The following is an 18,649-nucleotide window of genomic DNA, read 5'->3' as shown; positions in this document are numbered from 1 at the left end:
TGAATGGTTTCTTCCGATGACGTGTCTTTTCAGGAAAGTGTGATATGAGGTACAATCTTGTGATCACTTACAGCATTATTCTTATATAATTCAGACCACAAGATCCAACGTGTTAGGAACCATAAATACCTTTTCACTCGTATCTCGATGAAAAGGATATATGGTTCCGCACACTTTCACGTCAGGAAAGTCTGATATAAGGTACAATCTTAAAAGTCACTCCAGCATTATTCTTATCAATTCAGACCCCAAGATCCAACCTCTTCTGACACGTGGCACTGCTTGCTACTTTTGTTTCATCTTATTAAATTTCAAAAGTAGTTCTGGTCTTCAAAAAAGTCTCATTGTGGCTTATGTGTGCACCTCCACGTCAGCAATGTGAGAATCGATATCAATTTTATTGTTACTTCAGCACCGACTCTAACATTACCCATTAAGCTGCAACGCGTTTTGTTTTGTTTTTATATGAACAAAAAAGTTGAGAATGAGCTGATTTATTTATTTATTTTTTGTTGTTAAGGGATGATCTTTGTGCCTCGTAAAAAATCAGTCCATTCTAAAATTTTTAACCTCATCAAAAGTATGTTACAACAAATGAACGATCGAGAATCTTTCAACTTGCAAATATGGGATTAGAAATTATAGAATAAATTGATTTTTGATGAATTTTTTTATTTATATAAGACAAAACATGTTGTAATTTTATGAATAATTTTATGTGTCTACGGATCCTGACCCATATTATATATGTAATATGACTCATCAAGCGGCATACTCAATTGACTCCGTGGACAAATTGTGATCAAGACTTGGGAGAATGTGATCCACATATATTGAAAATACCTCATTAGAAAACTTTTTGCTAAACTTGAGTTTTTTTCTTTTTTTAAATTGATCAGGAGCAAATAACATATTAAAGAAAACGATACTGTGCCTCAAGTGCAATGTCCTTAATTTTCTTCCATTAATTTTTCAAATCAAATTAAAAAAAAAAACCTTTTTCACTCATGGATCTGTATTTGTAAATTTGAAATTCAGTGACCGACCATCAATTTACAAAGTCTTAGGTATGGCCAAAAAATATATATATATATATAATTTTTTTTTCAAACCTGATTTAGACCTCTAATATAATAGGGTAATACATGATTATTTATTAATATATGTCCAAGAAGTCATTTATCATGAGTCAGGGGATCTCTGACCCTATAATATAAAATTAGATTAGAAAGGGAATCAAATTAAACTATGAAGGGAATAAAAGATGAACATAATACAATTGACTATATGAAACAATGAAAGAGACTTATCCTTATCTTTCTCTATAGAATTTGTTGTTCTCATTCAATCATATCGTTGGGATCTATTTGACTCCAACTTTTAAACCATCTCTTTATATTAAATTACACCATCAAGTAAAAACTCATGAATCAATCACTTGGAATCCAATCAAAACCTACAAACACACAGAATAAAATAAGATTGGCCAACATGCAAATAAAACCTTTGTTCACCAAACAAGTCCAGCTAAAACCAGGAACTCCAGATGGTTCTCTTTTTGTAGAAATTCTGCTCCAGGTTAGATTCTATCTTGCATAGATTCCTACTTTTAGTTTGATTGTAATTAGAATTTTTTATTCTGGATTTAGTGGGTTTATCTTAATTTTTATTTTTTAATCTTAAATGATTGAACTTTTTTTGTGACTAGAATGTCTTTATGTTGCTGTCTGGGTTGTTATTTCATGATTATTCCTATTTCAAATGATGTTTGGGTGAATTTAAAATCTGGGAAAATTTCTGTAATTTGAATTTTCATGGATATTTGCATCTTGTTTTTTTATTTTATTTTATTTAAAAAAATTAGTTTTGAAGAAGGTATTTAATGTTGCAACAATATTTAGGTGGAAATTTACTCAGGTTGTTGGGTTTGAAATTTGTATTACTGGTGTTGTGTAACTTTTTTTTTTTTTTTTGTTATTATTTTTAAGTTTAAAAGGATTTTGAAGGAATCCAAGTTGTGGAGAAATGGTTACTGAAGCATTTGCAGAACCCAAACTAAGTTTGGGTATATTGGGTTTTGATTACTTCATTCAATCAAGGTTTCTACTTGAATCTCTAAGTTGCAGAAAGCTCTCATGTTGGAATCTGTAATCTTGTCTTAGTTTTAACTTTCTTGGCTGTTTACTGTTTGTTGTTCCTCAGAAAATCATCATGTAAGTAGGATTTCTGGGGCTCTAAGAATTATTATTTTTGAGGGAGAATTTGGGCTTCCCAAGTTGCCGAAGATGGCCATGGCAACAACTGTAAAGGTAGTTTTAGGATCATTGGCCTTTGCAGTCTTTTGGGTATTGGCTGTTTTTCCCGCTGTTCCTTTCCTACCAATCGGAAGGACAGCGGGTTCCCTCTTAGGGGCCATGCTCATGGTCATCTTCAGAATCATAACTCCCGAAGAAGCTTATGCTGCAATTGACCTACCAATCCTCGGTCTCCTCTTCGGTACAATGGTTGTGAGCATTTATCTCGAAAGAGCTGATATGTTTAAGTATTTGGGTAAAGTACTCTCATGGAAAAGCAAAGGTGCCAAGGACTTACTCTGCCGAATCTGCTTCGTTTCCGCTATCTCAAGTGCCCTTTTCACCAATGACACATGTTGTGTTGTTTTGACTGAATTTGTTTTGAAGATAGCGAGGCAACACAATCTCCCACCTCATCCGTTCCTACTAGCCTTGGCATCAAGTGCAAATATTGGGTCATCTGCAACTCCAATCGGTAACCCCCAAAATTTGGTTATAGCTGTCCAGAGTAAGATTTCTTTTGGGCAATTCTTGGTTGGGATTTTCCCTGCTATGCTCGTTGGAGTAGTCGTGAATACAGCTATTCTTTTATGCATGTTTTGGAAGTTGTTGTCCATTGAGAAAGACGAAGAAGATGCTTTGGCTGAAGTGGTTGGGGTGGAAGACATGACTTCGCATCGGTTCTCACCCGCCACTATGTCTCATCTCACATCGTTGAACTCTCAGGAGTGGAACTCAAGATTGGATGCTATTATTAACTCACCCGTAGTGAATGGGCAGTCGGGGCGCACGGAGAATCTTAGAAACCGAATGTCTTCAAGTGAAAGCGACTTACAAGAGCGTCAAGTGGTGGAAATGAGTCAGGAAGGAATTCAATTGCATCAAAAGAGGAGAATAGTAGTTCTCAGAAGGAGGAAAATGTTCTTGCAACGAGGGTTGCGAGAAGTGGAATAAGTGGTAGTATCGCGATGACAGATGGTCGAATAGATGTGGCTTCTGTGCAGTCTTTGGAAGAAAAGGAAAGCTTCAGCGATAGATGGAAGAGAGTGTTATGGAAGACATGTGTTTACCTTGTTACGGTCGGAATGCTGATTTCACTTTTGATGGGTTTAAATATGTCATGGACTGCAATCACTGCTGCTCTTGCTCTTATGGTTCTTGATTTCAAGGATGCCAGGCCAAGCCTAGAGAAGGTAAAAGTTGCAATTTTAATGCTCATACCTCTTATTCACAACGTGAAAAAAACTTATACTTGACGGCCCAAGTGTCATGGCCGTATTCTTTCGAAACGAGGTCGTGCGGCGCAAGGGGTCAAATCCACTTGCAAGCCTGTAAAAATGATCATACACCACACACACGTAGCTAGCAAATAAGTAAACGAGGCAACACGAAGCAAAGCCTGGAGGCAACTTTGTTGATATAATATTGATTACACGGGGTAACGTGTTACAAAAGCAATAAGGTGCATTACAAAGCAATACGGCCGCACGACCTCACTTCAAAAGAATACGGCCGTGACACCAAGGCATCAAAATTTTTTTTTTCAACGGACCGAAACCGTTAAATTAATGAAGGATGGGAGACATTTGATGACTCTAAGCCGTCGAATTGGGCATCATTAAAAATTTCAACACCCATAGACCGTCAAAATTCACTTTCTAAAATTTGTGGGCTTTGGCCCGTCGAATTTTCTCAAAATTTTCAGTTTTCACATGGTGATTGGTACTGAATTTTTGTCTTATTTAACAAGGACAGATGCACATGTGTTGGTGTTGTTCTCGGGTACGTATCGGAGATGACATCTTTGAGAAGCCTGAAATGCTGACACATTTGTATTATGACATGAACATTTAGCTATATTTTAACTCCGAAGTTTATTTTGAACAATAAAAAAAGAAGTACGAAAAATTAAAGAAAATATTTACACAAGTCATTACTTAACAAATTAGTGTATGAAGGATGGCATACACATTTACACGAACCCTCTATTGGAAGTCACTTTTATATTAAAATTTTAATATTAAGGGTGGTACTAGCCTACCAACTTGTATCCAAAACGGAAAAAAAAGTTCCTAAATGTCCATCCCTTTTTAGTTTCTTTTTATATCTTTAAAGCATACAAACTTTTTTGATATATTGTGAACGGTTTCGGTTGGCTTCAGATACTAAATAATAGTTACTGATATTCCCATTGGAGCAACAAATAACAATTAGCTGTCTCTACAACTTGAACCAGGTTTCCTATTCACTCTTGATATTCTTTTGTGGAATGTTTATCACTGTTGATGGCTTCAACAAAACTGGAATACCAAGCAATGTTTGGGATTTCATGGAGCCTCATGCACGGATTGATCACATTAGTGGGATTGCAATACTCGCCGTTGTCATACTTGTCCTCTCAAACTTCGCTTCAAATGTACCCACGGGTAAGTTAATGTTACTTTTCGTTATAATCGGTCATCAAAAACATAAATATTTAATATCTGTTGTTAGTTCCATGAAGAATATTGATTACCAAGAGCTATTTCATCCAAGTTATTTCTACTTGAAACACTTTTTATGTGGTTTTCTTGTTTAGTACATAAAAGATTTGTCTCATAACTAAAGAACAAATAAACATAGCCATGGAACAAACAAACACGTTGACCTGTTAAGTTTGAGGTGATTGTAGTGTTGATAGCTTTGTAGATTAACTTTTGGTTGGGCTAGACCCATAGCTCGGTTTGACACATTGCAAAACAACTTTGAAGTCATGGGTTCAAGTCCAGCTTACCCATAAGTAAAAAAAATAAAAAAACTAGTGGTTGGAGCATGTTATGGACTGCTATGAGAACAGTCCCATTATACCACAAAACAAGATAAAGCTTGACATTGAAGTTGATGTTTTACTGGGTGAAAATTACCTCCTATGATCTCACATAGTGATTAAAAGATGAGGGGATTCATTATGTAGAGGAAAACATGTAATTCAGCAAAGCACATATCCTTATAATTTTTTTTTTTGTGGCTATCATTCTCAGGCTATTAATAAAATAATTGTCTAGTATTCATCTCAAACCATCATTGCACCACCCTACTGACCTCCGCTTTAAAATTAATTAATCTTCTAGCACTACATTGGAAGTGATGACTCATTTCAGGCTTTATTTCAGTGTCTTGTCTGGTGCATAGTAGCATCAAAATCTGGCCCTCCCATCTATAAAATCCCCCTCCTCCCAAAAAACCTTTGGAGAACATATTTGCAATTTCCCCTCTTGTATGTCTTTAGTTGCATGGGCACTTTATGCATTTCCAACGGCGAGAATTTTGATTATGAACGGAGATTATGAGAGATGAACGTCCAATATAATTTGGAGGAAATGAATTATCTGTTCTTGCCTATTGAGTGTATATTTTCCTCCACTCCAAAGTGTGTCATACCCCAGTTAAGCCCCGTGACCCTCTTATATTCATAGTTCTCCCCCTCTCCAACCGATCGATCTTTTGGAGTAGTTAGTTGGTTAACATGATATTAGAGCACTAAGTTCGTATAGGTCATGGGTTTGATTCTTTCCACCCTTATGGGTGAAAGGGAGCGTTGAGTATATATTTTCCTCCATTCTCGAGTGTGTCATATCTCAAGTTAAGTCCCGTGACCCTCTTATATTCATAGTTCTCCTCTCCAATAGATCGGATTTTTGGAGTAGTTAGTTGATTAACATGCTATCAGAGTGCTAGGCTAGTATAGGTCATGGGTTCGATTCTTTCCACCCTTATGGGTGAGGGGGAGTGTTGAGTCTATATTTTCCTCCACTCTCGGTTGTGTCATACCCCAGTTAAGCCCTGTGACCCTCTTATATTCATAGTTCTCCCCCTCTCCAACAGATCGGTCTTTTGGAGTAGTTGGTTGGTTAATATTGCCAACCCCAGTAATTGGGGTAAGGTTACAGGAACGCTAGAGAACAAAGTGACATAAAAACAGAGTTTCAAGGATTACCTCTCAAGGTAAAATACATGTCTGACACTCCTAGCTTAAGAACATTGTAGGTACGCCGATCCCAAATATTTGTGATAAGGCTTTGTTGATGATGACTTCATAATATATACAAAGATTGTAATTGCTTTAAAAAAAAAACTGTATTCTTACATCTCTATCACTTGTGTGTTTTAGTTCTCTTGCTTGGAGCACGGGTTGCAGCATCAGCTGCACAAATTTCTCCAGATGAAGAAAAGAAAGCTTGGCTCATATTAGCATGGGTGAGTACGGTAGCTGGAAATCTGTCGTTGTTGGGGTCAGCTGCAAATTTGATAGTTTGCGAGCAGGCTTGTCGGGCTCAGTATTGTGGTTACACTCTCACCTTTTGGAGCCATCTCAAATTTGGAGTTCCTTCGACGCTAATAGTAACTGCCATTGGCTTGACACTCATACGAGGCTAATGTCAAGAAGTTTCAGCAAAGTATTGTAAGTAGAACTGTCTTAGAGATCATTTTGTATGCTTAAAAGAAAAGAATGGAAATATTCATATTAAGTTTGTATCCTACTTGTATATTCTTCAACCAACCTTGATTGGAAAGCGTGCAAAACATCAATTTGCAAAATTTTGCACAAAAAAAACTGTGATCTTTTGCAGTGATTTTCTAATGTGGGAGTCAGATATGTCGGTCGTGTCTTGACCCGAATAATCATATTTAACTAGATAGGCTATGTCCAGTGCAAACTTATGAATCATTGTCATCAAAGTATTTATCTCAATTATTGAGGTTGGTCGAGCAATTTTTTTTCTCTTCCATTCGATTCAAACTGAATGAAAAGAAGGATCAAGATTCATGTTAGAAGATGGAAGATTTTTTAGATCTATTACAAATTTGTTGTAAAACTTACTTAAACTACCCCTTAATTATGGTTTTCTCACCTATTCAATCTCATATTGGTTTCACTTCACCACTTTTTAATTCCAAAATGGGTCAGTCCCACCACAGAACCCACTGAATTTGAGACTAACACCATTCCTTTTCTCACTACTTTAAATATTCTCAAGAAACCCTTCAAACTTCTAAATTTCTGAAATAAAATATTAAAAATGCAAAACTTCCAAATTTTCAATTTTTTTCCAATAAAATATTTATAAACCTGAATTTACACATTTTTTTTATTTAATAAATTCGAGAATGGGCCATTGTATTAGTGTGGCCAAAGCCTAAGAACATATAAGAAACTGATTATTACTCTCACTCACAATATAAGGGAGGTTAACATGACAAACACATCCAAACATCTGGAGTACAAATATGAAGGAAAACAAATAATACTAAACATAATATAAAAAGGACAAAGGACATACATCCCCTAGAGGTTTAGCTGGTATACAATTAATAAGAAAGATGGAGTGAAACATCACCTTGGCCCTAAAGGAACGGAGAACAAACATGTCTACCATCAATATGTTCTTAGTCCCTACAATATGGTGATGCTTATGTTCTGCAACAACATTCCATACTCTCTCCTATTGTATGTCTTCCTAGGTGATTTTATTCAACCGTGTTGCTCATCTTCAAATTAATAGCGCGAGCCTATAACCCAATTATTTTTTTAAGGTGGTTTGAACAAATCTAAGAAATAAAAGAACACTTTCTATTTTAAGGCATAATAACCCTATTGAGTAATCTTTAGGTATTATCAGTTGTACCATTTACTGCAATTAAATAGCTTTGGCCATCCATAAATTTACTAAACTCCCCAAAACAATAACTTTTATAAGTTGATAGTATAAAGGCTCTTTTTCTCTTGGTGGGGTGCTCTGTGTGTGTGTGTGTGGTGTTGGGTTGGGGTGGTGGGTGAGAAAGCTTCAAACACAAAAGTTAGATGAAGGTCATATAGAGATATGAAATACCAATTCTTTTTTTTTTTGGTGATCACATTGTCCATCTAAGGCCATGGAAAAGTGAATGTTTCCATGAGTAAGACATGTTTGAGATGGCACCATGAGAAGTTGAATACCAAGACATACTTAAACCAGTATTAACTTGACACAACATGGGTGCTAGGTGTCAAGTATGGAATGACACTACTATCATACAAATATTAGCTTCTGGTACAACAGATCCTGGGTAATAATCCAATAATTTGTCATACGAGGAAAATATTGAGTTGGATAACTACCTAAGTTACTTCAGTATATGATCCACTCTTACTGTTGATTCATTTTTGGAAAGAAAAAGAGGAGAAAATGATTATTGATGCCCAAAAGTGTAGTGTCAATATGCAAAAACCTGAAAATTATGAGGATCAAGGTAACACAGCCTTAAACATGTATAATATTTGAGTTATACTTCACTTGGAATTTTTTTATAAATTAAAAATAAAGAAAACTATACAGCACAAATGGATAAAATTAAAATCCCAGATATGTTCATAGTAATTCATGGATTACATTTTCAAAATCAATTTTTTACAGAATTATTTAAGGATTCATTTGTTTAACTTTTATCCAACAAGACAAAAATCCTAAAAATGCCTTGTAAGAGAAACTAATACTTTTTTGACACTTTCAACAACAATCCATTCAATGTAAAATACATGAAATGAATCTCTTTATATATTAATGCAACATCAGATTTCAAATCTGTTTTTTACATAACTTTCTAATCACACCACCAAACTTTTCATTTTTTTCTTTGATAAACAACATTACACCTGAACTTGTAAACACAACACCCAAACAACACTTTGAGGATCAAGAAGAATAAATAGAATGAACACAAACTGAACAATTAGTTACAACAATCCATCTTTCAAACCACAAATTCTCTCCAAACTTTACAATGATGAGAAATTTTCCTTTACTGTCACAATAGTTATAACTGATCCCCACCTGCCTCTTGTTCAAGTCTGAAACCTGTGACAAAAAGTTAAAAACAATCATTCATAAATTAAGAGAACTTGTATTGCCACGCCAACTTTTTTACTTATAGCACACCAAGATGTATGTTAATTCCTTGTTGATTTCATATGAATTGGGGTGATCTTAGTAAAAGTTGATGTAGCAGTAGAATCTCTCTAAATTAAATAATGTGTAAGATTTTCCTGTCCTAGAAACTTAACAGTTTCAAGATACATACCAGTTTGACATAGGTGGGTCAGATTTGAAAAGAAACTGAAAAATCAGAGTTAGGCTTCCATAATCCATCGTTTTTGTTGGAAGAAGGAACGGAAACTCCATACTAGTATCCAGTGTTTGGGTAATCAAATACAATTTCTTCCATCAATTCGTCTAGAATGATTTCTCCCATTTCGATACCAATAGCTTCGGTGTTGAATCGAAGGTCCATCCATGTTCCAGATTTAGACAAGTCTTTTCCAATAATCTGGTCTAATGTATGTGGCGGAAAATGTGGGAAGAGATGCCAATCGACTCCTTTCCAGACTTCAGAGAGTAAATTATTCCCTACTGGGACAGGCCGGATATTGGGTTTGACAAAAGATACCCAAGGAGAGCAACCAAAATAGCGATCATATACTTCCAAAAGAACTTCACCAATACAGTCGAAGAGAAGTTTCGGATCACCGCAATGTTGGTTAGGCGTTAGCGAGATTTCTACTTCGTCAAAGAAGGAAGGATCGAGTAGCTGGTTTGAAGAATGATAGTTCCCCAAAAAGTCATCCCAACTAAAGCCAGATGCTTGCAACACTGCTCTTACGTACTCAAAGGTGGATCTCTTGTCCTCCGTACAAGTTCTTATATAGATTTCTTGACTTGAAAGGGCTACCATCAGAGTAGAAGAATCCAGTTCTTCAAAAGGAATATGTAGTGGTTGCATTGGCAGCTCAGCTACACGTGAACGATTAGATTAACTTTTAGAGCATTTTCAATGTTAAAATGTAGAGTAAAGATTAACAAATAAACATAGCATACCAGATTGGGATATGGTGCTCGCTGAGATGGTAACATCTTCTAAGAAGAATGGCTCAAGAACGGAAACTGGACTTGACCATTCTGGCTCATCACCTAGAGATTTGACTTTATGGATAGGTAAGGAGCTCGACGAGAAAGAATCTAAGGAAGATGAAGATTGTTGACTATCTTTCGGTGACTCCTGAAAAAAAAAAAAGATGAATATGTTGAGACATGTTTCTATTTTCATTTTTCAACAAGTACATGAAGTTCTAAATTGAAACACGGGCAAGGAACAATGCCAAAAAAACACTTACATAGTAGAAAAATTGAAGTACTTATTAAAAAAAAAATAGAAGAAGAAAGCTGAGTCCGACTAGCCTTACAAAGTTAGTAAGGATTTCACCCTTAATAAGGGTCCTTGGGCTCTACTTATGAGATCCAAAACCATGATCCAATGCTTCAGAGTTGTAGAGGAAAAAATTCTATTAACTTTGAAAAACAAATTCCAAAAAAAGTTACTTTTCACTGTTGAATTTTAATTTTAAATTTGGGAGCTAGGTGGAAGTTCAGTAACTGTCAAAACCTTGGATCAAGCCCAAAACAAATTGTTTTTTGAACCTTTTTCTTTTTTAGAGCTGAGTTTTCCCATGAAATCTAGAGGGCTGTGGTGTTGGATTGCCAATGTAGTAAACCATTTGAGCAAAACGACCCTTAGTAAGGCTTAAAATCTTACCAAGTTAGTAAGGAAAGTGTTTTTCTTTAAGAAACAGTAAATTACCAGTCTTGAGGATTCAAGCAATCCTTCTTCCTCGCAATTTTTTTTTGTATCAGCACTTTGGTTGCTGATGGTGCCGGGTGTAGTGGGAATTATTTCGGAGGACATATCCAAGTGGTTACTATCGATATCAGTTAATTCTACAATTTCCACACCACCTGTAGAAATTTCATGAATCGTTAACTCAAAAATGTAAAATACGAAAAAACTAAAAAGTGCTTCTGGAAATGTTTCTCATTGTAAGTTGGAGAATAGAGGAAACAATACCTTTCGAACTCGGGTCTTCTCTGACGGAACATTCGCTCTCCAGAAGCTCCTTAGAGGTATCTGGATTATAGTCATTGATTTCAGAGTTATTTCCATTGATGAAAACTGTAGTCTCAAAGTTCTGACTCAATGGACTTAACTCAACATTGTTTTCTTGTTTAAAAATGTTGTCAGGGGAAAACATCTTTTGAGCAATAACAATGTTATGTTCTCTGTCCTTTCCAGGACCGAATATAGGTGACGATTTGTATTCGGGAAAAGACATTATTCTTCTCAATGTTATTGGGCTTTGTGTGCTTGACAAATCCTTGTCTTCCTCTTCAGTGCTCAGCATCTCAGCAAGATGTTTTCTCGCCTCAATGTAGATGTTAGATTCCTTCTGCTTAGGATAGCCATCCATTTTCATGGTTAAGTTTCCAACAATGGGTTGACAGTTACATGGTTTAGCTATTGTTTCAGCATTGAAATATGTTTTATTTGGCAAATCTTTTCCAACAGTCTCTCCAATAATCCCTTTACCACCATTCCCCGTACCTTGGCGTTCATGAGGAAATTGTTGTGGAATACCATCCATGGAAATCAAATGCCGTTCCTTTCTGCCTTCAACAATGACATTTTTCAACTTATTTTTAATTTCTTTGAACGAAAAATGGGAGTCAACTCTTCTACTCTGCCCTTGATTTCTCAAACTATTGTGAGGTTCTATTGAGGAACTACTTTGCACGCCCATTGGCTTCAAAACTACAATTCTGCTTAAAACGGGAGGATCACCACTTTCTTTCGATAAGTTTCTATCCCGAGACTTGACCTTTCTCCTGAAAAAATTATGAAAGTTTTGTTTCTGGAATTGTTTACGACAGACAAGCTCTTCACTTTGTCTCACTACAGCTAATGAGTTAGTTGGTTTGATTTCCTCGGCCTGAATATTATGTAGGTCACAAAAATGTTTTGTGAGCAAAGAATTGTGATCCTGAAGGAGTTTTAAAAACAATTCCTTGTTAGAATCCAATATCCCTAATGCATCCGTCAATTGATTTGATTGATCAATCGCCCCATCTCTGGTAAGTTGTTTCACATCAATAAACTTCTGAACCATCGATATATCAAGCTCATCAACTTGACTATTTTTCGCAGAACTAATACTACACTGTACATCAGAAGAATCTCCTTCATCCTCATGGGGCCGATGTATTTCTTGACAAAGATGTATCTGACTGCAGAACTCTTCCATCAGTGAAGTTAGGTTGGGATTATGTGAAGATTGTTCCATTAAATATGGATTATAAGATTCTTGAGATTCCAAATTAGATTGTATTTGCTCTACCGCTGCACTAGAAAGCTGTGCCTCTGGGTGCCGCTCACAGGACATGTCTTCTTCCACCAGTTTCTTTACACTTGTCTTACTGTTATTAACCTTCCGTGTTTTGCTTGGATCACCATCCTGAAACATTAAACTTATAGTATTAATTCATCGACATTTATGTTACAAAATATTTATTACAAGGAGTTTAGGCTACAATTTCAAGAGATGAAAATTGATCCAATGCTCACAATGGAAATTCATAGCTTTCATTACTTCTTATATGGTACAAGATAGGTACTAAAGTAATTTTCCAGAACCATATGTTTGAAATCTAATTAGGTACTAAAAGTAAGCCTTGGTTGGTTTTGAAGTGCCAGTGAACTACCAAATTCATTTAAAAAAAGTTGAAATAAATATTCTTGAATAACACTGGGAGTTCTACCTAATTCAGTCCATAATTAATAAAATGATGTTTATCGAACAGAAAAAAAATTGAAAAATAAAAATTTCACAGCATCTTGATGATATAATTCATTTTGTAAAATGCATATGATTCAAACTACGCACTTAATCATCATAATTGAAAAAATAATTTCCCAACACTTACATCAATGCCTTGGAACTTTTCATCAAAACCGGTCAGCAATTTAAGTTTATTCTGTGAATATCTGGCATCTGCAAATGAAAATCAACAAATTCAATATGCACGTAAAACGTATAATAAGGGAGATAGGTTGCTATTCCTTCTTTGTTAGTTTGTTTTCACCCCTGTACCCTTTATAAGGGTTTTACAATAATTCATGAACAGTGACCAATGAACATGATGTTAAGCTCTGCTAACGATTATTACCCACATCAACCCATCTTGGTAGGTTGTGCGTCCTTACTTTTTCCCTATTGATCTGGGTTCATTTTTATTTATCCTTTGTATCTTGTTGAATTTCTGAATTGGGTAACTGAGTTTCATTTGTAGACTTGTCCTCTTTCACAATTTCTGATCCCAACCTTAATTAAAAACTCTTTCATCACGCCTAACATACAGTTAAATGAATTTGAAGGTGGAAAAAGATTAAACAAGTGAAACAAACAATAACTGAATCATGTAGACATTTCTAGGAAAATATTGTTCATAAAGATTAATTTAGCAATTTAAATAGAATAGCATCCGCATGTCATGGAACTCCATTTCCCTGGCAAGCCAAAGTTGTTTTCCGAGAGGTTCATCAATTGTCTCTAGTAAACAAGGCCTATTTCCAGACTACTTTTTGGTTAAAGATGCTTTTATTTTTTTGTCTCAAGTAAACAAGACTTAAATTCATCATGAAGGGTCTAATCCAAAGAGAGGAGAAACAGATGCGGACTACCATTTTCAGAGAAAATGGTAAATCCATGAAAGAGTGGATCCATTCGTGAACTTTTCGAACCAAATAACTACTAAGAATCTCATATATACCAACTTCAAGTACCAATAGCTTTTTTTATATAACAATTAAATTTATTGCTTACCAGCATCACGTTTAATAATCCCATGCCTCCTATCTGAAAGTAACCTTCGAGTGAGCCGGCCCAGACGGAAATCAAAGATATGAATAAAACTCCACATACAACCTAGTCGGTTTTTATCACATTGCGCAGGACGTCTCCTCGATCTCTTTGCCATGGTGAGAGGTGATTATTCAGCAAGTTCTGTTTGTCTAAATTGACCTCACTACTGCAACTACATCAAACCTGCCAAAAAAGGGAGAAAAAATAATGTGATACATGTATACTAATACAACTCTTCAAATATTGATCAACAGATCCAACACAACTTGAAGTTTCCAAAATGAAATATGTGCATCTTAGAATTTTCCCCATCACATAGGTGAGAAATTTGCAAGGTATGACACGAAAACCACAATAAACAAAGAGTAAAAGATTCTAAAACAACAACCCTCTAAAACAACAACCCTCAATCCTCCATTTTTGAAAACAGAGAAAAGAAGTTTTCTTTTGAGAACAAGTGAACATGTAATTCAACACCATAACAACTTAAATTCACTGCCAAGCAGTTAAAAATCACCAGAAAAAAATCCTTAGATGACTCCTATCTTTATAATTTTCCCAGAATTTACCATCTTTAATGGGGTATTGTGGGTTGGGTTCAAAAAATAAAAATAAAAAATTGAAACTTCAACGTTGTGAGACTAAGTCCTAATGGCTGGGCCAGGATGCTTGCCACTACCTATCTGTTCTTCTAGATAAGTGAAGTTCACTTTCGACTCATTGCATCGCCAAGCCAATTAACACAAGTGATGTCCCATCTAGTTTTTCAGTAATAATACCCCATATATGATTCTCAAACTATTCACCAGAATTGAATCGAATCAAATCAATTATAAGGAAAATTAATTACTGAATTATCTAAGTTTGGGCACAAACATAAATTACTAGGCAAAAGAAACAGAATCATAAGCAATAAAATAAATTTTTATTGCCTACCCATACACAGAAGATTCAAAAATTTGATCAATTCGTGTCATTTGCGAATGGAGTTGTTGATACAAGAATTTTGAACTATTTTTTTTTTCTATCAATAATAAGAAACCAAGCCAAATAAGTAAAAAATAAATAATAAAAAAAAAAGAGAAGGGAAGGGATTTACCTTAAAATTAAGAGCCTTGTTTTCAAGTAGATGAAGGAAAGATCCAGAGATATATATCTTTGAAGGGAAAAAGAATACCAAATCCAATTCCAAAGCTACAAGCTTTCCTTTAGTTGGAAAGGAATCAAACCTTTTTCTTTTTTCTTATGTAAATCCAAACCCACACCACACTTTTTCACCTTTAGTTAAGCACCTTCAACTTCAAATTCAATTGTGATAGTTAAAGCTATTCCAACTCCCACTCTCCCAGGATCATAAGACACCAAATCCTAATTATTAACCCTAATCAGCAAAAACTTCACTAAAAAAAGATTAAAAAGATGAGAAAGAGAAGATTCAAACTTGCCTTCTACTGTAATAATTCACAACTAGGAGCACGACCAGACCACAAAATCTTCCCTTGTAATTCCAAGGGAAATTAAAATTAGGGTTTACTCCAAATTGATGAACCAAACACCAAATCACTAGAAAAATTCAAACTTTTTTTACACCTTAAAAATCCTTAATTAATTCTTACTATTTCTCCAATTTAAAGCTCAAAACCAATATATTTTCCTCTTTCAGTCAATTTTCAATCGTGGCCATCAACATTATCTTTCAAGTTCACCAACTACAATCCAAAAAAAAAAAAAAACCAATCGTTTTCCTCCATCAGTTATTTTCCTCAAATTTCAGGTCTTTTTCCACTAAAAAATCCTTCTTGAACCGACCAAAAAGATAGAAAGAGAGCCTCGTACTCGTACTGGACCAACACGGAATTGTATGAGTTGTGGTGGTGGTGGCCGCCATTAAGGAAAATGGGGTCAGTGGAAGGACTGCAGAGATGAGAAAAAGTGGGGGAGAATAGAAGAAAAAATACAAAGAGAGGGAAAGTGAGAGCTAACAAGTGTGAGAGTTCTTCTATTTTATTTATTTTTAATGACGTTGAGTGGAATCAAGGGGCCCCACGACAATAAAGTTTTCCAATGGCCGGGTTTGGGCCGGGTGGGATGGGTTATATTTAGACCAGCCCTATATTCCTATTAGGTCTATAAATTTTTTTTCCCAAAATTATTTGGTACTGTTTGATTATTTTTTCATTAAAATAGGGATTTAGTCGCTATTCTAATTCTGAAAAAAATTATTATATATGAAAGTGAATCTTTTATTTATAATATGTTTTAATTATCTTTTGAATCCTACTTTGCAGGCTAACGATAAAGGCCCTAACTTTTTCTTCACTCTCGTTTGAGTAGAGTCAAAGTCAAAGCCCAGGGGGTGAATCTAGGATTTTTTTGTCGTGGGGGTAAATTATAATTGTCCGATAAGATTGAAGAACAAGAAGATGAGTGATTTTGAGACGAAAATCCATAGATCTTTTGTGAGAAATTGTAGAAAAAAGTATTTAGATTATTTCTTATTAGTCTATGAGAGAAAATCTAAGTCAAGGGACAATATTATCAGCGTGAGTGAGTGTACAATTGCCAAATATTAATCAAATAGAAGGATTCGAACAAATAAACTTAAAAACTTAAGTTGGGTGGGGACGACTGTCAAAAGTTTGTGGAGGTAAACTGAAAGACCATCAATTTTTCAAGACGATAATCTATATATATATATATATATATTTTTTTTTTTTTTTTTTTTGAAAACTCAGTTAAGTAGACGTGTTGGATTGATTTTAATATTTTGTTCCAGTTTGAATTTTAGAAAGGTATGTTTGATTCTTGGAGTTGTCGTGTTCTTTAGAGTTGGACTTGTGAAAGTTGACAATGAGAGTAACTCCAATATTGTTTTATTAATTTATGTGTTTTCAACTAGAAGATGTACATCTTTTAATGCACTGCATGGTCCACTAAGGCACCAACTGTTGCAATTCCATGGGCTAGTAAGTTTGGTTTCTCTATTTATTATTTTGAAACAAAAATGTTTGGCAGAAGTAGGTTTGGGGCTTCTATCAATATATTCATATATAGTTGAACTCATTCACAACAATTGGTTTCTTGTATAGGGCACTATGGTGAGTATGATTTTAAATCTCGTCCGATACTTCTTGGTATCATCTATCAACGAGACAGATAGACAAGTCAAATGTATCAGAGGAGATTTAGAATCATGGTTCATTTGTCTCATTGTTAAATGAGATGACTCATATGTATTGGAAAAATCATCCAGAGACGACTTGATCTCATTCATGGCGGAGACACGAGATGTCAAAGTGAGTTTTAAAATCATGATGATGAGCTATCCACTAGAATATAATTATCACCTCATTGGATTATTATTTTTTTTTTTTTTAAATAAGTGGAGTGGACAGTTGTAACTCCTTAAAATTGAAGAAGTTGGAAGGTTCCAAGCATGCATTGATACTGCAACTTGTGTGAGTTGTTAACTTTCACCCCCACCTCTCTCTCTACTTCCAAAAAAAAAATAAGATATTGTAATTATTAACTTTCCTATTGCAACCTCTTTAAGTTGTTGACTTTCACTTACTGCCAAAGAATAAAATTATACAATAACATGAATTAGATACCCAATATGAGCATTAATTACTTTGAGGGGCCACCGGCGAGTGTGCACCCTCACTTACCTAGTGAGTGTGATGCGCGGGCATTGCACGTGCCCTGGGACTAGTCCTTGGACAAAACCACGTTCTATGGATTGGGCAAAGTCCATATACGATCCCAATCCGCTGTCTACAAGGATACTCGATTACAAAAAATATATATATTCCTATTATTAATAATTAAATCTAATGTATATTTTGTGGCTTTTTGACTCACATTTCTCAACAAAAAAAAAAGTTTGAAATTGTTTTCCACAATTATACAAACCCATAAATGTTGGGAGCTGCTATTGGTATCCCAACTTTTACTTGTTGCACCACAATTAAAAATAAAGAAAATAAGTGAATAGTTGAGAATAAGTAAAATTAGGGTAGCCAATAGAAGCGCTCTCTCTTTCTTTGTTAGATTTCTATCTTTTGAGTTTAAGATTTTATATGAGCCTAATCATAATGTAAACAACTACTGAAATTGTTTGAAAGAATGCTATAATCTTGAGATTATAATTTGAACCAAACCTTTGTAATGTTTGAAGAGTGTGTCTTGTGTGGGGGTAAAAAATGAGGTTTACTAAGTGTGCACACGCTCATCCCGCAATTATTCATGCACGTGCAAAAAGCTACACAAATAACAGAGATGATATTTTCTTGTACAAAGAAATCTTCCATGTTGTCCCCACTTCACGTTTGCTTGGTTGTTACTCCAAGCATCAACCCATCATTTTCATTCCCATTTTGGAGAAGAAAGTTTGCCTTGGTGGTTATGCCAATAGTATTCTTTCATGAGAGGAAAGACTACCTAATGTCTCCTACCATACGTGACACACAGGCATGGTAAACAATTTCAAATTCTGCAATTATTTGGTCTATAGGATCATTTTGGTTAATTTGTGCTCATTGTGAAAAGTTTTTAAAAAATTTAGGATTATGAAAAATAGTAAGTATGAAAT

At 35.0% G+C, this 18,649-nt stretch overlaps 2 protein-coding genes across 4 annotated transcripts; one reads left to right on the top strand and one right to left on the bottom strand.

Annotated features, from left to right (window-relative positions):
- Nucleotides 1–1,314: 1,314 nt before the first annotated feature.
- Nucleotides 1,315–6,809, top strand: LOC147408030 (Divalent ion symporter). The gene is given in 6 exon segments (XM_086436870.1): nucleotides 1,315–1,578; nucleotides 1,989–2,099; nucleotides 2,203–3,125; nucleotides 3,128–3,487; nucleotides 4,531–4,720; nucleotides 6,445–6,809. Coding segments are annotated over 4 exon segments (1,656 nt in total). The 5' UTR covers nucleotides 1,315–1,578; nucleotides 1,989–2,099; nucleotides 2,203–2,285; the 3' UTR covers nucleotides 6,711–6,809.
- Nucleotides 6,810–8,847: 2,038 nt separating this feature from the next.
- Nucleotides 8,848–15,986, bottom strand: LOC147408029 (uncharacterized). Of its 3 annotated transcripts, XM_086436868.1 has the most exons (9): nucleotides 15,504–15,986; nucleotides 15,158–15,426; nucleotides 14,020–14,241; nucleotides 13,121–13,188; nucleotides 11,211–12,651; nucleotides 10,947–11,101; nucleotides 10,187–10,367; nucleotides 9,393–10,102; nucleotides 8,848–9,169 (listed from the first exon to the last, which is right to left on the bottom strand). In XM_086436868.1, exons 3-8 carry the CDS (start codon nucleotides 14,171–14,173, stop codon nucleotides 9,495–9,497), a joined length of 2,607 nt encoding a protein of 868 aa, XP_086292994.1. In that variant the 5' UTR covers nucleotides 14,174–14,241; nucleotides 15,158–15,426; nucleotides 15,504–15,986; the 3' UTR covers nucleotides 8,848–9,169; nucleotides 9,393–9,494. The 3 variants fall into 3 exon arrangements, with proteins under 3 accessions (XP_086292994.1, XP_086292993.1, XP_086292995.1); XM_086436867.1 differs by having other exon boundaries at nucleotides 15,158–15,986; XM_086436869.1 differs by lacking the exons at nucleotides 15,158–15,426; nucleotides 15,504–15,986 and adding an exon at nucleotides 14,995–15,131.
- Between the last annotated feature and the right edge of the window lie 2,663 nt (nucleotides 15,987–18,649).

Source organism: Akebia trifoliata, chromosome 3 (assembly GCF_017979445.1).
Source record: "Akebia trifoliata isolate Shusen 1 chromosome 3, ASM1797944v1, whole genome shotgun sequence".
Taxonomy (NCBI): Eukaryota; Viridiplantae; Streptophyta; class Magnoliopsida; order Ranunculales; family Lardizabalaceae; genus Akebia; species Akebia trifoliata.
This window is presented reverse-complemented; position numbering and strand designations above follow the sequence as displayed.